At 36.3% G+C, this 26,731-nt stretch overlaps 2 protein-coding genes across 2 annotated transcripts; both read left to right on the forward strand.

Annotated features, from left to right (window-relative positions):
• Positions 1 to 6,564: 6,564 nt before the first annotated feature.
• LOC121407186 (glycogen-binding subunit 76A-like) lies at positions 6,565 to 12,701 on the forward strand. Its single transcript, XM_041598141.1, has 2 exons — positions 6,565 to 6,669; positions 6,791 to 12,701. The coding sequence occupies exon 2, from the start codon at positions 6,941 to 6,943 to the stop codon at positions 8,207 to 8,209; it is 1,269 nt and encodes a 422-aa protein (XP_041454075.1). The 5' UTR covers positions 6,565 to 6,669; positions 6,791 to 6,940; the 3' UTR covers positions 8,210 to 12,701.
• Positions 12,702 to 20,139: 7,438 nt separating this feature from the next.
• On the forward strand, positions 20,140 to 22,085 carry LOC121407187 (glycogen-binding subunit 76A-like). Its single transcript, XM_041598142.1, has one exon. The coding sequence runs from the start codon at positions 20,337 to 20,339 to the stop codon at positions 21,411 to 21,413; it is 1,077 nt and encodes a 358-aa protein (XP_041454076.1). The 5' UTR covers positions 20,140 to 20,336; the 3' UTR covers positions 21,414 to 22,085.
• The last annotated feature ends 4,646 nt before the right edge of the window (positions 22,086 to 26,731 follow it).

Consider the following 26,731-nt stretch of genomic DNA (forward strand, 5'->3'; position numbering starts at 1 on the left):
ACTTGCACGACTTTTGGCCACGATTTTGTCGTGGCAAGTCGCGCAATTTCGGGGGCACGAACTGGGAGGTTCCCGCAGTGGTAACGACTTGTTCACGCATAGTTCACGACAAGTTCACGACGAGTTCACGAATAGTTCACGAATGCGTGCCCGTCAGTGTCCACATTGACACGAACTGGCACGACGAGTTCACGCATAGTTTGCGCATAGTTTACGCACTTCCCGCATTGGCACGACGAGTTTGCGCAGTTCGGACGGTGTCGTGCTTAACTATTCGTGAACACGACGTGAGCTGTTCTTGAACTATTCGTGACAGTCGTGGCATGGCGCGCACTGCCACGCACTGGCACGCATCCTCCCGCATCGTCCCGACGAGTTCACGAACAGTTTGCGCATAGTTCACGACCCGGTTGCTAAATTTTGTCGTGACCAAAATTTTGAACATTTCAAAATTCTCGTCCCGACATGGCACGCAGTCACGACGTGTCACGACGTGTTTACGCACACTTCACGCCAGTTCACGACTAGTTTGCGCACTGGCACGACTTGAGTCGTGCCAATGCGTGACACAAAATCGTGCAAGTGTCGGGCTGGCATCACGCTGGCTTCAGGCTGGCATTATAGGTCTGTTTTGATAATCCTCGACAGTAGTGACTACCCATGTATGTCAACGTGGAGCGTTGTTGCCCAGTGGATTAGTCTTCGGACTTTGAAACAGATGGTCGTGGGTTCGAATCCCAGCCATGGCGTAATTTCCTTCAGCAAGAAACTGATCCACAATGTGCTTCACTCAACCCAGGTGAAGTAAATGGGTATCGGTAGGAAGTAATTCCTTAAAAAGCTGTGTGCGCTATGAACGCCTAGCTTAGCCGGGTAATATAGGAGCGCCTTGAGCACCTAACAGGGTGGATATGTGCGCAATGTAAATACCCTATATTTATATAAAAGAACATTGTGTTGTCTTGGCAAGGATGACGTAAGAAAGCATAGAATGTAACTATCAATTGATCCCTTTACAATTCTCCTAATCCAATAAATATTTAATGATTGACAGAGTAAATATTATGTCTATCATTTTAAACCCGCCGTTTAAATATGTTTGGGACATTTCAATCCCACAAACTTTGTCTGGTTTTTCCTCCCATACGAATTTATAAGATAATGAGTGTGATTCCTTTTCTATGTGTGAACAAGTGCCCTTTCTCGAATCAGTGCCCCTTTTTACCATAGAAAAGTGCCCTCAAGAAAGTTTTCTGTGCCCCTTTCATGCACCTGTGAGAAAAACCCGTTTTATGTGTTAACGGGTACCCTTTGAAACAAGAAAACAATATTCTCAATTTTAAATTTTACTACTTAAGAGGGAAAAACTTTAGAGATTGGAGGGGAGGGGGAGGAGCTTGAGCCCCCCCCCCCCACCTCCTTCGCCAATATTTTTTTCACGACCAAGAAAAAAGGGAAAAGGAAAGAGAGAGGAGTAAAGTACGATATTATTTTCTAGCCCCCTCAAAATTTTTTGCTCCTTACACCACTGTAAATAAGTCATTTTTTCCTTTGTTTTGAGATAGTGACCTTTTCGATAGAAGATGTGCTATTTTTTCCCTGTGCCCTCACTTTCAACTTCACTCCGCCGCCCTGGGTCCAACTGAAGATAATAATCAAACCTTAAGTGCTTTGAATTCGTAATCCTTTTCCATGGATTGTTCACATTTCGCTGCAAAAACTTTTTTTTTGACGATTATCAAAATAATAATTAAGAGCATCATTATTGTTTCCGTGAAATCTGAATAGTTCTTTTCTTGTTTGAACTTTTGATAAGTAAATTATGCGAGAAAATCAAAGTTTGAGTTGAGACCATATTTCGTTTGTGTGGACACAAGAACGAAAAATATGCATATTAGTTTTTTTCACATAGCAAAAGGTACATATAGTTATCTGGAACTAATTTGAATCGTAACAAAATATCTTTCATAAAAATAATTATATTCACTATTTTGAACTGAAACGACCTCATGTTTACATCTGCAATTGAATGAAAAGGTATTTGGTAGTAGTGTTGTCAAAGTCAAACGTTTGTTTCCAATTGATGAGACATTTACATTCTTTCAACTTATACTTCAAAAATGTATTGTAAATATGAGCACAATCCTTTTTTCATTAATAATTACAAGAAGTGCTTGTGGAATAATATATGTAGGTTCTATTACTTTTGTTATAACATATTTATTAAACACAATCTCGAATACCGTTGCAGAGGCCAACATATTGAAGAAAATTGACTTACACATTGTATTTGCGTTGAAAATCAAATCTGAGAGAAATTTTCCATCAGTTCTTAAAATATATAATGAACAAAGCGCACCCCTCAACGCCTCAACGCACCGGCTCCCTCAACATTCAAGACTTGAAACATATTACATTAGTATTCATCTTAATTTTTGTGATAATCATTATTCCAAAGGGCTTGACATGAAACATCATCAACAGTAAGGTGGGTAAGATCTGAAAAGGCCAACACTACCTGTGTCCAAAATGGGTTAGTCATTGGTATATCTAGTGTTTTAACGCTCGAACCCTAGTCATGTCTTTCGGATGGTGACGTTAAAGGTCGGTCCCAGACGTAAATAATCAAATCTGATTCATACACACTCAGCCCCCATGAATAATTGAAAAGATACGTATATGCTGTCCGCAAATATGACTGAACAATGTGAAAAGTGAATATTTCAGAACAAGAAATAAATCTTCTTATCCATGAAATTTTTAATGATTTGGAATGGATAAAAATATCAGTAACACCACCCTCACTATAAGATTGACACATTTGTTTCCTACTTATTTTATCAGGTTTGCCTTCCCATACAAAGTCGTTAAAGCATCAGTGAATGTCATTCATAATTCTGGAAAAGATAAAAACAAGTGATTCAATTTCGGTATAAAAATGGTTTTAACAATGGTTACTCTCCATAAGGGAGTCAAAGATCTCTTTTAGCCATAGTGCCATCTGACGTTTTATTTCTTTAAACTTTTCTTGATGATTTTAATCACAGCCATTATTGATAGTTCAACTGAAAAGTCTATACACAAAATATCTTTCCAAAATCCAATTCAGTATGTATGTATGTATGTACGGGAGGTTGGCACTCGGCCCAATATTATGTGGTAGGTATGTACCACTGGCAAATCATAATTAGGGGGTCCCGGAGCTGCCCGTTGTGAAAGTGGGGGTCCCTGGAACTAAATCTCTCTTTTTTTGGGGGGGGGGGAACGGGGGTAAATTTACCAAAATGTGTAGGACTTTGACGGCACATTCTGGTAATTTCTCGGATCATTCGCACAGTTGTCTGTACAAAATAAAATAGTGGAGAGATCAGTGATAGTCCAATCGTCAAATCTGTTTTTTTTTATTTGTTACCAAAATATGCGATGGCGCATCAAGTTATAACTGCACATTTATGTAACAAAATATCCTGTCATGCATAGGTGCGCTATCGGCACATTTACCAAAATATGTCGTTACAACATCCACTAGCTGCGCCACGCCGGATACCAGTGCATTCTTTGCACTTGCATTTTCATTAATTTTTTAATTATTTCGATGTTTATTTTTCTTCATATGTCTATTTAACAATCATTGTTACTGAATTGGTGTAAAATTTGTAAATGAAACTGTACATAATATTTTTATTCAAATTATTGTTTTAATTGTAAATGTAAACTTGTGGTGCTCTCCAATACCCATTTCGGGTGACATGCGGAAATAAATATCACATTGTCATTATCATCATTGTCATCACTGATCTGGGCTGAAAGAGCTATCTGAGGCTGGGCAAAACTAGCTATTGCGCCCTCTCTTTCACTCTCATTGACAGTCTATATACAAGTATTCCTGAGTGATTGTATATTTCAAGTTCGTCTGTCATTTCAGGGCCCCGTCTGACAAAGAATTGTGATCGATCCATAGAGATGTATATCTCTATGGATCGATCCGACCAATCACTACTATGGAAAGCCATCAAAGACAACATATAAAATGCAAAATGCAAAGTTTCTAGATATGAATGTATATTTATAAAGTCATTGATTTTTTTTGAGAATGTGGTGTGTACTTTAAAGAGGACATTTTGCAAATTTCCTGTAGAAAAAAATGACACTAATGGATTTCCATAGATTTACGATTGATTTGATTGGATCAATCGTTACTCTTTGTAAGAAGGTGCCCTGTTTTTTTTTTGTTTTTTTTGCCCTCTGTCTTCGCGATAGATATTCTTTTCTTTTCGTTTAATTTTGTGGGTGTTTTTTTTATATGTCTGAAGTTGTCTTAATATTTCAAACACTTTCTCTATTTCTTTGTGAACCTTCTTTTTTTTTAAAGTTGCGTTAAATTCTTAAGTTGTCTTTATTTTTGTGGTGTTTGTTTAGTTGCAACAGCATCCTATTTCAGTGTGTACCTATTTTTCTGAACTTTATTTTGGCCAAACTTTTTAAGAGTGTATATTTCCAACACTATCTCTATTTTTGTGTGAACCTATATTTATGCGATTGTCTTCATTTTATGTGTTTGTCCATATCTTTACAGCTAGACTTGTTTTTGCCGTCTCTTTGTATTTATTTCTATATGTTTGTTTATTTTTGACATATTCATATATTCCTCAAACTTTAAATTTTGGGGCTTAAGGCCGCCCGTAGATATGTCCTTTTGGGAACAGATTAAACAGAAGTCATTTAATGCATCTTGTTCCTAGATCATATCTGCCAAACTCAAATTAGTGTTAAAAAAAGTATTTGAAAATAATTGAATCATCGTGTCTGAGAAGATAGACTAAATCGTCCTTGCCCGATCTCAATTTTGTGATAATGAGTATGCTCGCGATGAAGACGTAGCGTGTTATATTTTCCTGGATATATACAGGCCCTAGGTTTTAACGAAACATTTTTCTTTGTTTTACGGGTGGTAAGATAAACAGGACACAAACAAATATTCGTACCTGTATGATATAAATGAGAATAGATCACCGCTGTTGCGAGTAACGATCTGAAAATGATCGGCTGGCATGTAGGTATTCTTGATAAGTCTGAAATACAGACTACGACTTAGATTCAACCCGAAGAGACCTTTGTGGGCTACGTGCAGAACCGCACAAAATGTGATCATAATCACGTGATCCTTGTTTCTTCAAATATTTACCCGTCTGATGTTGCTAAAGGGATGTTTCGGGCTCGGGCTGAAGATGTTTACATTTCAATAAATAGAGTAAACTTCACAGACAAAATGCTGAAACTTCGATCAAAATCGGATTACAAATGACAAAGTTATTTAATCTCAAAAATTTGCATTATTCCGATGAACAGTTCTAGGCACGTGTTCAAGAATATTCATGAGGTGGGCTGATGATGTTGGTACAATGCAATGCAATTCGACTTAAATTATGTTTAGAAAAAAAATGGGAATACAAATGCGGAGCGAAATTGTCTTAGCTGGTGAATATAGGCTTAATTTCAATTTAGAACGACTGCAATTTCTTAGATCGAGAGTAAGTTTATATATATATATATATATATATATATATATATATATATATATATATATATATATATATATATATATATATATATATATATATATATATATATACATATATATATCTGTAGCATTTGATCGTTACCAAATCTAGGTCCAATTGGCATATATTGACCTATAACAACCGTACATTTTTACCAAGAACGAGCGGTATTTACTTAGGTTTATACATTTCACACACTGTCCAACATGATAAGGACTGTAATTCGGTGGCCTGGAAGAATTATACTCTCTAATTTGCTTGACAGGAAATGTACGCAAATACCTATTACCGATATCAAGGCGCGCAAGCTGACCCAATGAGTTTTGTCAGATATACGAATTAGACCTATCCAAAATATTACAGATAAGCAAGTGAGCTCAAATTCTGACCTCAATACTTCTTATAATTACAGTAATGCCATAGACATTGTGCAGTTTGTCGGATGGTCGTTATTAGTGCACACTGAATCAAACGGGTCAAAGGAAGGTGAGTCGAAATTAGGTCATCGTTTCATGCATTTAAAAAACCTATTATCATTGGGGTTCTCTGGTGCTGAGTTCAAATTAAACAAACAACAAACAGTTCCCATCCAAGTGGTCATCATAGGAAATATTGAAATTGTAATTTGATAGGCTTTTATAACGATTTTGAAAGTAAAATTGTCATAAGAATTTAAAGACTGATTTTTTGGACAGGCCTACTACCTCTTTAGGCTTAATCCCCTCGATCTTAAGTCCAACCAACTCCTAACTGAAAATGCACTTTCTTGTTTAACTGTGTCCAATTTCTTCCCACCTGTACTTACAAAAAAACATGATGATTTCATTAATAGTTATACTGAACGTCGCGAAAAGACAACGGTCCTTAGTTTGACATTGAATTTGTACACGAGCTAGCAGCATGAGAGTCAACGTGACCTGCTTTATATTTTGCATTCTACCCCAAACATAAATTAACGCACGCACAAAGACACGCTCGATGCTTAGTCTCGAAAGCAGTTGTGTGCTGGCAGTTTGCCGCTAGATGCATCGGCAGACCGCTTTTGTACCTTCGTGATCGCAGCATCATGATCAGCCAGCTCAGCTGAGGGAAGCATCCCATTCCAGAGGTAGGATGATGTTTCGAAATTGTATACCTTTATTTTTGTTTCGTATCGTTTGAATTCATATGCCTTATCTTGCGTAATGTATTTATTCAGTTTTCATTTTCCCATTTTTGTTATTGCACAGGTCGCGACTGTCGTCTGTTCGCGATGAACATGCAAACTGCAAGTGCAACGTGAGCTACGACAATAAAATCCCGATCAGCTGTTAGAGGTCACCACGCTAGGTATTGCTCGAGACTGAAAACTTTTTATTGGAGAGTTGATTTCTATCGTAATGCCGGGCGTTTTGATTCCATTGGAAGTCATGGCGACGGTGGAGAATGAAGTTGCTGGAGATGCCTTGGATAGACAGCAGCATCTCTTCCACAACACAACTGCTGTTGACATCCCTGTCAATGGTCCAGTCAATCAACATTGCACAAAACCAGATTCGTTAACATTACAGAAATCTGATGATTGTGAGCATGTATCAACACCAGGATGCTCGCCAGTGTCTTCTCCCCTTGGGAATGGAGACATTGATGACTGGATTAATGATGGCACACCTACTAATGGCTCCGCCATGAAGTATTTTTCTCCTATTGCATCTGATGAAGCCGGAGCATGTTCATCCTCTGAAGGCACGTACACGATGTGTCCTCAAGCACATCCAGATCTTGACTGGGACGAACTATTTGCTCTAACAGATTACATGGGGGTTGCTAACAAGTCTCCGTACTTCGGTAGTAATAATAATAATAGTCTTTCTCTTGTACAAAATAACAGAAGTTTGACATCTCCCTCGAAAGTTGAAAGTGTAAGCAGTTCGTGTAGTGATCTTTTTGACGTATTCATAAATCCAGCAGCATACAGTGCAAGTGATGAAAGTGAAGAGAGGTTATCAAGTGTTGACTCGGAATCAACACTCAGTGAAACGGACAGTGATGCATCAAGTTCGAGACCTAGGAAGTCGAGCATGCGAAAGAGACCACGGACCCCACCTGGTAACCCATCTAGAAAGTCAGTCAGGTTTGCGGACGCTCTTGGGTTAGATCTTGAGACAGTTCGCCACATCCTAGAAATGGATCCTTGTCCTTCACCTCCGATGACAGTTTTACCCTTGGATTCTTCTTGCCAAACCATCTCGAAGTCCGTCCATTTATGTTTTGAGCAGCCTGGGGGTCGTCCAGACTTCCTTCAGAGGCTCTGTCAGCAGAACATCTGCCTAGAGAACGCGATGATATCCGACATGACCATCATAGGAACCATCAAGGTACGGAACCTGGACTTCTGTAAGGAAGTCCGTGTTCGTTATTCCTGGGACAACTGGGCCACCCATGCAAACATCATGGCAAGGTATGTTGCAGGTTCATGCGATGGACCGACTGATCGGTTTAGCTTTGGATTCACAATTCCTAGGAGATACGTTGGAGTTGGTGACCAGGTATTCTTTGCAGTATTTTACAAGGTTGCTAGCCAAGAATACTGGGATAACAACAACGGATTAAACTACATGCTTCTGATTGATGAAGAGGTCAAAACCAAAGGTAACCGTTGTAGATGAAGGATTAACTGGCGAAGATTTCATTCATTATGATGTTTGGAAAAACAAGTTTTGTCTCAAGGATGATTTTATGATGTCATTATTATACTGAAATAGATTCATTAAAGACCATAGTATATCAAAGTATAACGGTGCAATCACTTAAGAAATAGTTTGTGAAAATAAATATGTATGTATTTTGGGGGATATTACTTTCAATGACACTGACAAGAAATTGCCGAGCTTTAGTGTGGTCAAATCGTTTTCTTGCAGATTTGTAGGGAGGTAAATCGGAAAAGTATTAATAAGTAATCACTGAGTTTGTCTGTTAAAATCATTCATTTGAGAATTAGGGAGCACCTATATCCAGAGTCGTGTTCAAAGTTCATGTTTCGGCTCTTGAAAGTCTTCATGTGCATTTGTATAGGGCCTTTATTACACGCACTAATCTTACTTTATCATTTAACATCTTTTCGATCAAAATATTCTGAACTATATACTGAACGAAGGCATAGCCAAGTTATTCTGCGCAATCTGCGGCTTGATATTACGATCTTTGAGAGCCTATTTTTAATAATCATAAGATGAATGGCAGGTTTCTGAGTTCTGACCGTTTTTATACCAAAAAGTGTATCATCGTGAAGCCTGGTAAAAATAACTTAAGAGAAAATCAATTTTGGTGAGGGAGGTGCTATCTAGTACCCAATTGTTACTCGATGATATTTGTCTACATTGTACTTCAATCGACTACGGCATATTTTTTTTCCGGTCAAGGTCCCCATATACGGCCACCGTAGAGCAAATGTGTATTATTGTGGTATGTAATTATATAGGGTGACATTGAATCATATTTTTGTATACACTCGAATGTCTGTAGTGGGTCGTACTGATCGCTTCTTGCTACTGGAAAATAACGAAGGCCCAATTATAGAAGCTCTTGTTGGTTTGTTTTTGTCGCAAATAATTCTCTATCAATCCAAAATTTACATTTAGTACTCTCACCATCACATCAAATGCATGCTTGTTGAATAGTTAGACCTCTTCTCTGTTATACCTACCTTACAAATTTCAACGCGCTTTCTTGCCCCGGTTTCTTGCTGTCCCACGTCAAATTTATAAAGATGAAATCCAGGCACATCCTTTCAATTTCAGCATTATCACTTTCATGCACGGAGAACGCGGTAAATAATCACTACAACTGGATGCAAGACTAATGCTCAATTGAGGTCAAATCCAGCTAGTCTTTCATTTCAAACTGCAGTTGAGATGACGATTATCCCCAATCATGCTAATGTTACCCAAAACAAACCCAGAGGCCCGGTCCAGAGGTAATCATCTGTTTTAAACAGTTCGTTATGTGGAGGCCTAATCAGATATGGTTTTAATTTTTCTTTTTTCAAGGCACCGCCACATTCATCTCTCAAATTAAATATTGAATACTTTGCATCTTGTGTTAATCACACATGTACAATTTAATCTTTGTCGATTGCTATTCTTTTTCGTTTTTAGAAAATTGTTTCAGTTTTGAATTAATACGTGAGAAAATAGAAGACACGCGTAACTACTATATTATACACGTAGAGAGTTATTCTACTCCTCATTTTTTTCAGGTCCACTGCGAATTCCGGAATTCACAGAACTATAAAAAGATAAAAGTTCTATAAAGTAGGAACTATAACAAAAATGTTTTACATTTCGCTGGTTCAAGTAAATTGAGTACGTTAAGTTCAAATTGTGTAGGAGTTATCACTTTTAAATTTGTATGTGCAATAAATACTAGGCAAAATGTATTGAAATCTATTTCTAAGGTCACAGTAGATGAATACGTATTATAAGGATGCAGGGCATGCATGTATAACAGTGGACCCTATGTATCTGTTAAGGGTGATTTAACACGTCAAACAAAAGAAATTCATGGTCATTGGGTCTCACGAGGCCGATTTATTGTATTCCTGTCATCTGTTTACTAGTAATGGACTTGAAATTCATTTGCATTCATTTACTATTGCTATGTCGAACAAGCAATGTTTCGAGATGACAAGAACAAAATGTTTTAATGATAAAATGTTGATACAGTGATATGCAAGTGAGACAACGATAACACTCACTCTTGTATGAATTATATGAATTTTTTCAGATTTAACAATATTAAAGAAAAATAGTAGGTTACGCCATCGACTACCTCATTTATATCGACCTGGGCCCGGTCTCACAAAGAGGTGCGTTAGATTCAAATCATACTCGAATAATTGTGATTGATCTTTATTTGTGTATTTAAGATGTATGAATTGTATGTAAATACCAATTAAGTTTAATTTAATCTACAGTGTCTCAACTCTTTGTAAGACGGGTCCCAATATATGCATATACGTATAAATTTCTTGTGACGTTAAACAAAATTATGGAATGTCATGAATTAATTCTTATTTTACATCAGGTTTTAATGGCATTTTCAGTGCTAAAAAATATAGAGCTTGTTTAATTATATTTTTGATAAACAACCCTTTCTTTGTTGAATAACTTCAAAAGTATGCATAAAAGTTAGTAAGTAATCATGCCAATGTATTTGATCAGGTAATATTCCCCACTATATAAACTTATGTTCTAATTCTATCTTATTTTCGACCTCTATAGTCGCTCTAAATACCGAAACTACCTACTTTGACCTTTCCTTGAATTTCCTTCTCGAAACATTTTCTCGATGCAGAGTAGTAAAACTGAGTTTTGAAAAACGGGAGGGGGGGGGGCAAAGTCCAATTAATATCCCCCCTAGTTCCTGTTCATTGAATGAAATTTTAGAAATAATTATAACCCTAAGCAAGTGAACATAAAAATAGCTTGCTATCTTTTATTTGTCTCGCCCACCAGATGTGAAGGCTAGGGATCCAAATGTCGACCGTCCGTAACAAAATGTGTGACACATAACTTTGCAACAAATCACTTTTGTACCAAACTTGGATTTCACAACGAGCTTTTGATACAATTCTGTTTGCGTGCCGTCGCAAATCGCGATATTTCTATTTAGGCCTATTCCCACAAGTGGGTGAGACACAACGTCGCTTATGACCTTGTTTTTAAAGAATATTGGTTCAGAATAATGAATGAATAGATATGAAAAGATATCGCGTTGAGTACAAAGGAGGTATTGAGCGGCATACACTCTGGAATGCTCAAGCCATCCTGTCTGAAATTACAAATTGTTAATAATTCAACCATATATCCTCCGTGTTTAACACTTTTGTTAGGACTAAATCTCAGATTTTCTTTTAGATCATTACCAAGTGAGCTTTAGTTAAACTTTGTTTTGATTGGAGCGTCCATGGTCTGAGTCGATCTACTTACGAATCAATTTTAAGTTGTTTTTCTGCTCAAAACCTGTATGGAAAAAAGTTCCGATATTTTTATTGAGAGGAACTTGTTTTTATGTTTTGTATTTACTCTTTAAAAGATAACTATATTCAGTTATTTGCAAAGCACAAAATGTATTACTTTGAAACTTTCATTCATTCTTTTCTTACGAAAATTCCTGATTGAGGTTGTTTTTTATAGATTTTGTATATGCTTTTATAATTCAATTATAACCCGTTTCAGTATTTGGTTTTATTCTTGTAAATTTATCAGTTTTCGTATTTGTATTTTGGTTCACCTAGAATGATATAAATCATTTCAATTTTCGTCGTTGATATAACCTTGCTAAAAAAACAGTGTTGCGTGACGTTTTTACATTTTGTTAACCATCAAATAGTCGCACAACATTTAGTATTTTAGCAAAAAGCTATTTGTGATTAAATGAATGTTTTCGCTGTTGTGATGATATTGTGAGCACTTATGCTTTCTGTCTCTTTTAAAGAATATGTTTGGACTCTTCGTTTTCTTAAGGAATCAAGATTACGTTACACAAAGCCTAAACTCCCAAAAAGACTGATTAAAAATTTATCCAATATTGTGTAAAACGGGAACATGCAAGTTTCTTGAGTGAGATTTGTCCCAGTTACTTAATGCATGTTTTATGGATAAATTTCAACGAAACATTGGGTAGAATTTACACAATATTTGCCAGGTTGCCCAACAAACATGCATGTTCTGATGTTCCCTGTTTACCCAATGTTGGGTAAAGTGTGTTTTAGAGTGTATTATAATAAAGAATTACTTTGCGGATGACTGAAGATTGTCAAGCAAAGTACTGACTCTAATTCATATTTCCAAACACATCAAAAATGTCATGTTCATTTATTGTTAAATATTGTACATGCATTAATAGATGAAATATTTGTTTTTGCCATACACTACTTTAATTAGATTATAAGGCATATTTGATGTCAGAAATAAGGGGAAAAGGTGCGCTCAGATTGTAGCACTTCATGTGAATCAATATTATGAATCACACCTTAGCAGTATCATTCAACATGAAATATACTTTATACTGATGGGAAAACCACATTTTCGTTGTTAGTGTTTTATGTTTCCATCATTAGCACTATTATTCTAATTGTTGTCTTTATAATTATGAGTATTATGATTTTGATCAATTTTATTTTTATAATTCATTTTATTATTACTATTATTATTGTCATTATTATTATTATGTAAATTATTTTAATTTTTAGTATGATCAGCTATTCTTCATCATTATAATCATCTCTTTTTGCTATTTAAATGTTGTTAATGTGACAAATGCAATACAAGTTTTCGGCGAATAATAATTTGCGCGTTTGACGCTACGTTTAACAGGGTGAATTGTGTGTTCAAGTTTTATATTTTCAAATTACTAACGTTTTAAAAATATTTCATCATTTTTTTTCACTGAACTAAAACGCAATTGTAAGAATAACCAACTGATGTGGTATGAGAGGAAGATAGTTCGTTCTTATTTTCTTAATGGCGACTGATGTTTTTAAAAGTTTGAGTTATATCTGTTTTGACATAATGATTGTAATTTGGAAGCACATGTATGCAAACGCTGCCCATCCTTTATTCCCACTATTATCTTGTTATCAGGAATTATTATATTCAGGTTTATTTTTTAATCCCAATATACATTAGACACGAACAAGTGAACTTTCAAATGCGACTCACACGTGGTATTTTGTCATAGTCCCACGAAGCCAATCATCCTCCTTCCCTTGACATACGATAGATTTTAGTTTTAAAAAACCCCAAAACACCCCCCCCCCCCCCAACAATCCACCTATCGTGTTTATTGTGTACCAAGGCAAAGAAAAATTTTCAGATATCAGCATATCATCGCAACGTTATTTTTGTTCTGCAAACATTCGACAAAAACCTGTGTACTGTTTTTTTAAATTCAATTATTGTTCTGCTTTCCAAATATGACTGTACCTTTACAAGTAGCTGAAATATATGATACTGAATACCGTCAAAATACAAACAATAGCCATGATAACAGCTTCGTGTAAAATTTGATCACACTGCTAATAGTGCCGTGTGTAATGATGGTAGATATTATGATATAAGCGCGTGCATTTTGCAAATGTTGCATGTGTGGTTTTTGTAAGTATAGTATTATGGAATATGTTCTTTATATATGGAGTCTCTTCTGATTTTTATCGTGTTTTGTTCTTCATTTTTAGTCTCTCCACAAATATTTTACTCTATTAAGTCAAACTCCATCATGGTATTGTTGACAGGTGGAATTTTTTTAAGGTTATTGAATATGTGTACATTACGTGGAGAAGATAATAAATGTTTGTGGATTTTGCATGTGTGTGGCTTCATAAAAGAAATCAAGAAAATGATTTTGTGATAAAAAGTATATCTATAACCTATAAAATTTCAAAACCTTGTATCTCAATCGTCTACAGTGCGAATCAATAAAAAGTTTTACACTTCGAAAAAGTTCTGGGAATGGACAGATGTACAATATGGGGATAATACTTGGGCCGACGGGTTTTTGTCTCATCTATCAAATGAAAGTAAAAAATAATAAAATAATAATATGCAACATTTATATAGCGCTAAATACAAATGTTTCTAAGCGCTGCACATTATTACCCCGGCTTCAGCACGGCTACCCTGATCGGGTATGTCGACAAAATGTTGACAGAATATTATATGTGAGTAATCAGTGTCCATTTTTGTAAGGATCCACTTTCCCAAGCTTGATTATCATTAAACAAAAAAATCAAGCTGAAACCATTTCATGTTAATCACAGCTCCGTGTGAAGCAGATTATAAGAGCATCACGATGGCCTCGGTGTATGGGGAGAGGGGGGGGGGGGGTCAATGGCGCTCTATGAAGTGTTTTGGACATGGAAACAAGTAAAAATTTATAAAAGATTTCTTCAAATCAATTTTCTCAACTAAAGTCCTCTGTTCTTCATGATTAACATCTGCTTTTATTCATATAAGTATTTCCAAGCTGCATCGCTGCGCAAATGAATTTTTCAAAAGTAAAGTGGTGCTTAGCGAAACAGATTGTTTTTACAGTTATATCATGGAACTATTACAGAGTTTAATAGCTCCATGGTTATATCGTCATTTGCTTAAAGAGAACTGTACCAGTGGTTAAATGTGGAAAAAGCTTCAGAATATTACAATTATATAATTTTGCAGCATTATTTATGCAAACTTTTGTATATACGCACTGTATATTGTGTCTTTTTTGTTGGATGCCAAAAATGTACATAGTGACAGGCCGAGCTATCATTTCCTTTATATTGTTGCTGTTGTTTTCGTCATTATTATCGTCGCCGTCTTCTATCATCATGCATCGTCATCGCAATAATAATTGATCCTAATGATCATCTCATTTTGTTATAGTGTTCTTTATGATACTATCGTCAATTTTGGTCACAATTCTTGTGTTTTTATTTTTTCTCCTCGATTCTTCAATTTTATTTGGATTTTTTCATCTTTTAAACTGTTATTACTTCTACACACTAAGAAATAAAGGTTCAAAATTGAACCCCGAAAGGTTGATGCAAAATCAGCACCCTATGGGTTCAGAAATTGAATCCCTGATTTGGGGTTCAAAAATTGAACCCTGCGGTTGGGGTTCATTGTTGCACCCTGCGGGTTCAAAACTGCACCCCGAGTAGGGGTTCAATTTAAAATTTAGGGTGCAATTTTGAACCCGCAGGGTGCAACAATGAACCCCAACCGCAGGGTTCAATTTCTGAACCCATAGGGTGCTGATTTTGCATCAACCTTTCGGGGTTCAATTTTGAACCTTCAGTTAGTGTGTACTACATCTGTATTTGCTTACTCAAAATTATGTATTATGACGATGATGTTTGGCATATAGTGGTACATGATAGCGGTGATTTAGTTAATTGATTATTTGTATTGAATTTTGAAGTGAATTATTACTTTTACGTGATAAGAATGTCAATGTTATTCTATATTCTCAAAGAATTTCTCTTCAGGGCTAAAGCTATCATGTAGATTAAAGATATCTATATTTGAGTATTTTGAATCTAAGTCTGTGTGAATATTGTATTTCTTAGTTTTTGAGAAAGGTTTTAGAGGAATCCAGGGCCAAGGCTAGATGGTGATTTTGTTTGACTTTTTAGAATTTTTATTGCACGAGTCATATTTATCAGCCTGGAGGGCCCTTTTGAAAATAAAATGAAAAAACCCCTTGCGTTTGTGTTTCATGAAGCGCAGAGGGACATCAAACATTTTATACCCTCCATGTCCCGCCCTGCGACTCCTTATATGGCTATTAAAAGCACATTATAGGCCGATTTTAAATGTTTTATGGTTGAAATCGAGGCCCTGTGTTTCAGAAAAGTATTTCACTTAATATTCGAGAACTTATTGTCAGAACTTGAGTCTAGTTCATCGAGGATCGCTTTTTGGTACTATATCACTAAGAAATAAAGGTTCAAAATATTGAACCCCGAAAGGTTGATGCAAAATCAGCACCCTATATGGGTTCAAAAATTGAACCCTGCGGTTGGGGTTCATTTTTGCACCCTGCGGGTTCAAAACTGCACCTCTAGGGGTTCAATTGAAATTTAGGGGTGCAGTTTTGAACCCGCAGGGTGCAAAAATGAACCCCAACCGCAGGGTTCAATTTTTGAACCCATAGGGTGCTGCAGATTTTGCATCAACCTTTCGGGGTTCAATGTCGTACCTTTATTTCTTAGTGTGTAGGACTACAACCCTAGATATCTCTTATTGAAAAATTACCCCTACATACAAGAGCATACTTTGGACTGTTTGAAATGGTCCGCTTACCGAGAGCGTCCTCGGATTTCAGTGTGCAGGGTGTGTTTTTAGTTCATAATGCGAATTTTGATGTGTGTGCGTGCGTGCGTGTGTGTGTCCTCGTTTTAATACGTGGATAAATGCACGTGTTGGCCTATCTTAGCAGATCGAAATCAAAATGTTTTTAGGCCCAGTTGCACCTATCCTAGCACTTAAAAAAAATACTACCAAAAGTGTTACTAATGATAATATAACTGGTATTTCGAGTATTAGCATGATAAGGGTGAGTATGCGTCGAACAAAATAATTTGCGCATCATGGGCTTTAATTGTAAGGAATATAAGAGGACAATTTTACAATAAATAATGCTAATGATGGTGGACAGCTGGCAATAGACGAAACAGCAAATTATCTGTGTATGATATATTTGATTTTATTTTTATGGTATTCTATGTCATTCTACTATTCAAGTCATTCATAGAGTGGCGTAGCTAGGATTTTTTAAAGGTACTGGGGGTCCTTGCTTTTTAATGGGGAAGGGTAATGTTTTTTTTATTGGAAGGGGCAGTCCTCACAGTCACTTCTTAGATTTATTCTTATAAAACTTCATAAATATGAAATAATCTGATAAGCCCTATTTAATTTTTTTTAATTTTTTTATTTTTATTATTAATGTATTTTGTCCTGAAAATTTAACATTCTGTTCAATGTTTGTGATCCTGGACAAGATGCGTATGTAAGTAGATATACTGCCAGAGCCAAGCAGAAATTATTAATAAACGTTCTGGCCAGATCGAAAAGGAACCTTAAAGGATTGTATGCAGCTATACTCATAAAGACGATGCATATTTCAAAAAACATATAATGCGAGCGAAAAGCGCGAGCTGAAAACTTTCGACATTCCGACCTAGAAAAAAATGTCATTCTATAAGCACTTTTGTAATCATGAAAGGGATAGTTGTATAACTAAACAGCTGTTGATGCGAGTGCGAAGCGCGAGCGGAAGTGAATTTAAATTTTAGACCTAAAACGGGACACTCTATTCATGTTTAGTAAATCATAAATAGTATGGGTATCCTCCTATATTAATAACGCGAACTTGAAGCGCGAATAGAAAATTATTGCTAATCTAATCTGAAACTGGATAATTCAAGCACTATTTTAAGCACTGTGTATGAAAGTTTTGAATTGACTGTGGATCGCACTTATTAAAGGGATGGTCCGGGCTGAAAGTATTTTTAGTTTAATAGAGTAGGATTCACTGAGCAGAATGACGAAAATTCATCAAATTCGGATAACAAATAACAAAGTTATTGAATTATAAAGTTTAGCAATATTTTGTGAAAACAGTCGTCATGAATATTCATTTGGTGGACTGATGATGTCACATCTCCACTTGTTCTTTTGTATTTTATTATATGAAATGAGGTTTATTCAATTTTTTTCCTCCAAGAACTAGAAAAATTGGATTGACAACTGATTTAGTGCATAAGATAATTATTGCTGCAACTTATCTCATTATAAGGGAGACATATTATTCACACAAGTATGGTATAATGAAAAAATTATGATTTTATGTAATAACATAAAACGGAAAGTGGAGATGTGACATCATCAGCCCACTAATGAATATTCATGACGACTGTTTTTACAAAATATTGCTAAATTTTAAACTTCAATAACTTTATTATTTGTTATCGGCATTTTGCTCAGTGAATTCTACTCTATGTATTCAGATATAAATATTTTCAGCCCGTACCACCCCTTTAAGCAAGACATGTAAATGATGCTGTAACTTATATAGGCCTTACCATTTTATCCCTGCAGAATTTTGTTCGGGGGGGGGGGGCACCTGGGGGTCACACCAAATCTCTGGGGGCACGTGCCCCACACCCATAGCTACGCCCCTGCATTCATGGAATGCCGCCACAATATATTAAAGGTCAAGTTCACCCCAGAAAAAAATGATCTAAATAGAGAAAAATCAAACATGACTAATGCTGAAAGCTCCATCAAAATTGGAAGTAAAATAAGAAAGTTATTATTTTAAAGTTTCGCTTATTTTTCACAAAACAGTTCTATGCTCAATTCAGCGATATGTAAATGAGAGAGTCGATGATGTCACTCGTTCATTATTTCTTATGTTTTCTATTGTTTGCTTATTATACAATATTTCAGTTTTTACGAATTTGACAATTAGGACCCCTTGCTTGAACCACAAAATGTTAAAATAATGGAATTCCACGTGTTCAGGGAGGAATGAAAAATTGTTTCACATGACAATGATGGAAAAAACAAAATATATTTTATATTTCATATAATAAATTACAAAAGAAATAGTGAGTGGGTGATGTCATCGGTCCCCTCATTTGCATAGCGAACAGGATGTGCATACAACTTGAGAAATTAAGCGAAAATTTAAAAGGTTATAACTTTTTTATTTGTCATCCGATTTTATATAAAAAATAATAAACAATATAATACAAAAATAAAAATTAAATGCGTTTCAAAATGTGAGTGCGCATAAGTATGGGACACCATGCAGTATAGTGACGATGGTTTTTTCAGTCTGGTAGGAAGTGAATATTATGAAAACGAAATTGAATTTAGTGAAACCAAAGATATTCCTAAAAATCATTATCATGTTAAATGTGTTCGCACATATATACGTCACTAGTGTTACCCAACACCTATGTAAGCCGGGAAGTATACTACCACGGTCATTGGTATTGAGATTTTCGAGGTGCTATATGGTACAGTTACAACCCAGCAAGAGTGTCGCTGAATTTCCTCAATGACACTCTCAATGACAGTCCAGTAATCAAAGATAGTCTACACTTTACAGACGTTTGGATGAAATGTGAGTGTTGTTGAACTTGTATCAGGAGCATTCCACATATAGATCACCATTTGAAAAGGGTGGAGTAGGAACGTATACAGCGGGGAGGGTTCACCCTACTATCCAAGTCTGCATGGGAGCACATCATCACCAGCAGGTAGAAAAGTGTAATTCCTCACTCGCTCCGAGTCACAATATAATTTGATAAACATTAAAACCAGATGAAGTCATTTCCAATGATCATCGATGCAAACTGCCTATGTATCGTAGAGGGCATAGGATGTGTAGTAACAATTTTGATTTTGCGACCCCCCCCCCCCAAAAAAAAAACCCGGGTCAAAGAGGAAAGATCCGGGGGAAAGATAAACGTGAAAGAAAACGGGTGAAATATCATTTTCTGAATATTAATCAATCCATATCAAAAATTTGGTTTCCATTCCAAAGTTCAAGTCATAATGTTCGCTCGTTTAAAGGCTTTCTTGCAAATTTGTTTGGATTTTCTACCTCTCCCTTACGCCACTATCCCGGGCCACTATGACCCCCACAATTTGTAGGTAGGCCGGTAACGTATACGAAGATTTTTTTCTTTGATTCGTCTTTGAATTCCACGTCATATTTTTCGGTGAAATATGGATTTGCTATATGAGAAAAAGAAACTCTGGTCCAAGACAGTTCAGTGAGTCAGTTATCTGAGGATTTCCTTGCAAGTTGTGACCTATTTAGAACTACTGGGCACTCACATCAATATGTCAACAGCCAGTTATATGTCAACAGTGTTCTACGTCATCATAGCCGACAAAATGAACACCAATTCAAGAACATTCCCGAGCACCCGGGAAGTGGGCAGGCAGCGCAAACAACAACACGAGCATTATGCAGCACACACGGACGACACGCATCGAACAAGCTGCAGCTAGCTATATTCAGCAAGGGTTAAGCTGATACGATACGGCGATCGTGATTTCGTATTCATAGTGTTTTTGTCGGGTGCAGTTGTACGGTGGCTTCAATACACAACTGTACAGCTTGTGTTATCGTGATTATGCTGTATACTTTACTTGTGACCTGATTTATGACTGTGTGCTTCGTAATACACACCAGCACTTTATTTGATTTTTGGAGCATGTAACATTCGAAATGTCGACGGAGTCTCCCCCCGCATCGCCGAGGAAAGCCCGCAAATCGCTAGCTGAGAAGGGGCAGCATTTGGAGCCCATTAACGTGTCCAAAACAGTGAGTAGTAATTGCAACCTTCCTGGTGAATGTCGGCAAACTGGTTCTTATACTGCCAATACGAGTGATAACTTTGACTCAGAGCAACGCGATATTACAAATGCAGCTGCAGAACGAACTTGCAATAACATTCAGAATCCCTCGAATTCTGAGGGTACTTTGTATTCAGATACAGTAGATTCTCATTGTGATGAAAATGTAGAACGAGAAGAGATATTAAAGCAGGAAACTGCGTCTGCCCCACATCATGCACATGGCAATTTTAAACTTGGTGCCGACAGCGTTGATCTTGATGATACAGCTTTTAAATCTTTCAATGTAAATGTTACCCCAGATGGATTTTTATCGCCGACGTCACCGACTTCGCCCACCAGTCCAGACCCCGATGGAATACGATCACCACGGAAGTCGTCAATGCGTGACCCCAATCGACCTCGAACACCGCCGGGGACACCCTCCCGGAAGTCAGTTCGCTTTGCTGACCACCTAGGGTTGGACTTGGAGACTGTCAAAACCATATTGAGAACGGAATCACCACCTGACTTGCACGTACATGTTGACGAGGAGAAACAGACGATAAGTGCCAAGGTTCTGTCGTTGTGCTTCCAACAACCTGGTGGACAACCAGACTTCTTATCGCGGCTCAACTCCTTAAATGTCTGCCTCGAGAACGTAGTAGTCCATGAATTTACACTCATAGGCACCATCAAGGTCAGAAACCTGGGTTTCGAGAAGGAAGTCAGGATTCGACAATCGTCAGACAACTGGAGTTCTTATGTTGACACCATGGCAATGTACGTCCAGGGTTCTTGTAATGGACCTACAGATCGGTTCTCTTTTGGCCTGTCAGGACCTCGGAGTATGGCACCAGGAGCAATACTCACTTTTGCCATCTATTACAAGGTAGGGGGACAAATTTTTTGGGATAACAATGGCGGGCAGAACTACTCTCTTGTGTGTGAAGAGGTTAAAAAACTTTGACATGTTTGTTATCTTGGAGTGATAGGTCAGCTCTTTAACCAGGTGCCATGGCAACTGAGGATGCGGTTACGGAAGCTTCAAAGTGAAAAGTATCTTCCCATAATTCATGTGGTAGGATTCGCCCGGGGAATCGCTCAAGTAGTGCAAATTGATTTTGGATCAACCGTGATTAAATAGAGATTTTATTGGTGATATATTTTGATTCGATTCAGGTATTGGAAATCAACTGGCTACTAGACATAGAATGAAAAACTGGACGGGTCGAAAAAGAAGAAGATGAATTGAAGAAGAAAAAAAATCCTCATTGCCATACGAGTATTGCTAGCAACATGACTTTTGTAAGCTTGCCATTTACAAGATAATTGTTTAGGCCATCTTGTAATGAAAGACACAATCGTTTTGGATCATATTCTAAGAGTCTTCGTAATAATAAACTAAAAACGTGCAGTGCTAATTGTCTGAATTTCAACCTTGTTTGCAATATACAGTAATATACAATAATATATAATGTTCATATATTATAGGATTAGGACGTTTATATTTACTATGCAAAGCTCAAAATACTCAACAATTGTGAGTAATATTACTGACAATATAAATGAGGGAAAATGTTCATTTACCGAGCTTTGTGCTACAATGTTGTATAGTTGAACAAATTTTTATCGTATTAAAAAATACAATGTTATATTTGTTTTGACAGTCCATACACATTTCATTATCTGTATGACATGTAAAGTGTCTTGAGATAATCAGCAGAGTGGGTAGACCTATTTTAGCTGCACATGTATACAGTTCCACTCACATAAGTGTATAAATTCTAGGTTATGATCTGAGATCCATATGTCCATTCGATGCGATATTTACCTTGAAATTATCTCTTATCAAGTATAGGCCATTAGGACAAATGGGCGAAGGTCAAGGCCCGACTAATTTCTCACTCCATTGATAATTAAGAAATATTTTACCTGAGTTAAAAAAGAAAAAGTGAGCACTGTAAACGACGTGTTTACACTCGGGTTATACAAAGTATAACCAGAGTGGTGGCCTGCTAACTTCCTTTGTGACTCTTTGCTTTTCTGGGTTTTATCAGATTCAAAGAGACAAAAGAACACACCGAAAGCGATGATAAAATGTTGTGATTAATCCTTTCAGCAGTGTGCATGTAATGAGGAGATAAAAGGATCTGTGCATGCCGAATCTGGTTTATTTATTTTTTATTCTAGGAATGTGATAGAACCTGTTTTAACGTCATAATCTTGATTAATACTCGCGAAATCGCTGGAGAAATTACTAATCAGATATTACTTGCAGCTATGTGAGGGATTTCGTTTTTCGTCTTTCCTGAGAAGTGTGTAGCCTCCAGTACATGTTGCATGACATTGTTGGGTAGTATTATGTAACCAAAGATCTTATTGAAACATATTAACCTTTTACTTATCCACATTTTACGAGTCGTTCTCTTATTTGTTTTGATGTTGATATGGGTTATGTAGTACATTTTACAACTTAATCGACTGGTAATGTAAAACATCGCATTAATAAATTATTCGAGAAACTAACATAGCCAAAAACAATGACCTGATTTTTAATTTGAAAATGACTGACTATATAATAGATTTGCCAATGGTTGATGACTGTTTCCTGAATTGTTGAGAGCTTGAATGTACATGTAGATATGGAATAGTCCAGATGATGTCATATGACCTAAATACCTCGAAGATTATTACCAAAGATGTTCTAATGAGGATAACAATATTCTTAGCTCTCCCACCTGCAGAAGTCCTACCGCACAGCCATCTTTGTTTAAAATGTATCCTTCGTTTTGGTCGGGATTATCGGTATTGTCCAACCTTTTTAAAAATGCTGGCACTTCTCTGCTCTTGAAAGTTGAAGGGGTAATTACCCCCTTCGACCTTTCTTTTTTGAGGCGCTGTTGGTGATTAGGAATTACGATTACCATGATATAAACGTTGAAATTGATTAAAGTTCCTGAAATATTATTTTAGCCTTGTCTCTGCAAGTGGTCCAATACTGTGATACATGTGCAGTCATGTATTACAGTATTGAACCAATGTGAAATGTAAAATGAAAATATGACCTACCTTTGGTATGTATTTTTCAAAGATTGTGTATTGACTAGATTTCTCTCATTCATTACCATACAATATTCACTTATGTTACTGTTCTGTTTTTTCACGTGTTCATATTATTGTACTTGCCTTTAATGCTTTCACTTATCCTTATAAACGTACTTTATTTGAAAATTGAGATAGTATTGTGATTTGTATATTTTGTTCCATACATTTCATATGTCTTACAACTTTTGATAGTAACATTTTTAGTTTTGTATGTAATACATAATTTATTTACTGGAATATTTGTTAAGCAAAATATTGCTGCTGTGTTCTAGTTCTTTTACTAATCGAAATGAGAAAAATCAAATGATTATTCATCATGGGGTCAGGGGAGTAAGCTAAGTATAATTACGATCACAACACTTTCCAGACATATTTGTACATGTATAAATTAAATTATGTATGTATACTTCAGTTGATGCGATCGGGACATATTGTGGGTAACTTGTTTAAAACCCCTGCACTTATGCGTTCGTTTGACTACTGCCATGACTACATGTATATGAAAGTATTTGGTTTGATTAAAAAGTAATGTTGAATGGCTAACATTGTAACAGCAATGAAATGATGAAAAGCTCGGATCAGGAAAAATGCAAATTTTCCCCCACTGATCCATGAATGTGTCCACATTGTTACCTGTATCAATAGTAATGTGACTTTGAATAACAAAAATTAAAGGGTACAGTACATTACTGATATCGTTATTTTTCGTGATTGAAAATTATAGTTTATTTCAGCTCAAACAAAGTGCAATGCTTGATGTAATGATGGGGGGGGGGGGCTTCGAAGTCATGTTTATTCATGATTTCGGACGCGTGCCAAGGTCAGAGCCCAATTCTAATGGGCTACAAAATGGTGAGCGCCTAGTTTTGATTGCAAACTTTCAAGAAGATGATAACGATGATGATGGTAATGGATAGTGATTTGAATATTATTACAGACGTTTTTATTTTGCTATTATTTTTATCATATGTCAACAGTACCAATAGTAGTAGAAGTAGTAGTAATGGGACTTGTAGTGTTAAGTAGTAGTTTAGTTAAAGTAGTATTAGTTGAAGTAGGATTAGAGATAGTAAATGGTAAATAATTGTAACTTCTGCTGCTGCTATTCTACTACTAGTACTACTGCTGCTGCTACTTCTACTACTGCTACTAATACTACTAATAGTAGTTCTAGTACTGTATCCCAGTATTCAGTGAGATCATTATTACTATAAAGTATAAACATTATTATTTTTTCTGTCATTCACCACCATTATCATTATTACATGTAGAGTGTATCATCGAAACACACATGAATTGTTCACCAAAATATGTCAGAGTTCAGCTGTATTATATCAAATTATCATGAAACATGAATAGAGACAAACCATTTTTATGGAAGAATGCGACTAGCTTTGACGATACAAATTATTGAGGTTTTGATTATTCAATAAGTTTACATTGTACTGTTAATAGGTTTGACTGGCACAAGTCATGTTTTTTTTTAAGACATAAGCATTCAAACATCTATTTAAGGAATGCATTGAAAAGAATGTAGTTGTGTGATGCAATTTAATAAATGAAAGGATTGATGACAACTGAAGTACTCGGCGAAATATATTTTCAACAGTGTGGCGCTATTTTGTGATAATTGAAATAAAAAGGGATATCAACATTTAGATTGATTCAAAGACTATTCCTTATACGATAGTGGCAAAAATAGTTGAATATTGTGATTTTTGTGTTTGCTGTATGGGTGAGTCGTGATGTAGAGGTTCTTACTCTGGCCTTTGGTGTAGTGGTGGTTCTTGACTAGATATCGCGTTAAGGCGTTCGTTCGAATCCCATCGCAGCCGATATCATCCTTTGGCAAGGCGTCAATCCACACTTGCCTCTCTCCACCCAGGTGTTGAATGGGAATCCGGGAGATGAGATAGCCTATGCCTCGGCGGCAGCCTAGCAATTGAGTCTTGAAAGTTATGTTGGAAAAGTTCTCAGATATGTTATTTTATCCACTTTGCCGGTCCGCATATTTTTATGTATGTTTTTTCGTTCTTGAATAGGCAAAATGGAAGGTCGAAAAGTAAAAACAAATTTGTTGGGAGTGTATTAAACAGGTACATAGTGTACTGGACGTGTTTGTCAATATGAATTCCTTATTGAAAGCAGCGTCTGATCCCTGGCTAATAATGGCTACTGTTATGAAAGATAGGGCCCCTCGGGGTATTGGAAGTACATTATTTTCCAGCTTATTTCACTGTCTTTTTTTTCGTAAAAGCATGGATGCTCTAAAGGTTTAATCGGTTTAAAGACAAGCTTTAAATCATTGGTAAGTATATGGTAAAGGGTCAACAATAACCGAGTAATTGTCTAACACGGCGAGTGCAGAAGCCGTTGAAACTTGTGCAAATTTCATTACATTATCATTTAAAAAAAAACCAACATTTTTGTTTTGATCGGGCACTGGATAAGAAACCCCTCAAAAATCATCCTGTAAAACACATTTTATTCCATATCCTCCACATCTTAACTGTTATTGTTATTTTGTTTTATTGTTATAGATCATGTAAATGATGAATGCTTTTTTTCAGGGATGCCAAACGCTTTAAGAGTAGGACCGTGACCCGGAGGAGACAAAGCATTGGGGGGGGGGGGGGCACTGTATTGTTGTGAACAATGATGTGCCCCTCCAATGCTTTGTATCCTCCGGGTCACGGTCCTCCACCGGTAGGAAGCATGGAACGACGCGTCTTTAAAGGTCAAGTCCACCTCAGAAAAATGTTGATTTGAATCAATAGAGAAAAATCAGACAAGACAATGCTGAAAATTTCATCAAAATCGGATGTAAAATAAGAAAGTTATGACATTTCAAAGTTTCGCTTATTTTTAACAAAATAGTTATATGAACGGGCCAGTTATATCCAAATGAGAGAGTCGATGATGTCACTCACTATTTCTTTTGTTTTTTATTGTTTTAATTATACAATATTCAATTTTTACGAATTTGATGATTAGGACCTATTGCCTGAAGCACAAAATGTTAAAATAATGGAATTTCACGTGTTCAGGGAGGAATGAAACTTCATTTCAAATGACAATGACGAGAAAATCAAAATATTTCATATGAAATACAAAAGAAGTAGTGAGTGAGTGATGTCATCAGTTCCCTCATTTGCTTACCGACCGAGATGTACATATAAC

Source organism: Lytechinus variegatus, chromosome 2 (genome assembly GCF_018143015.1).
Source record: "Lytechinus variegatus isolate NC3 chromosome 2, Lvar_3.0, whole genome shotgun sequence".
Taxonomy (NCBI): Eukaryota; Metazoa; Echinodermata; class Echinoidea; order Temnopleuroida; family Toxopneustidae; genus Lytechinus; species Lytechinus variegatus.

What these genes read in the sequence shown, in the direction of transcription:
- LOC121407186 (XM_041598141.1), top strand. Translation starts at nt 6,941, where the DNA reads ATGCCGGGCGTTTTGATTCCATTGGAAGTCATGGCGACGGTGGAGAAT.
- LOC121407187 (XM_041598142.1), top strand. Translation starts at nt 20,337, where the DNA reads ATGTCGACGGAGTCTCCCCCCGCATCGCCGAGGAAAGCCCGCAAATCG.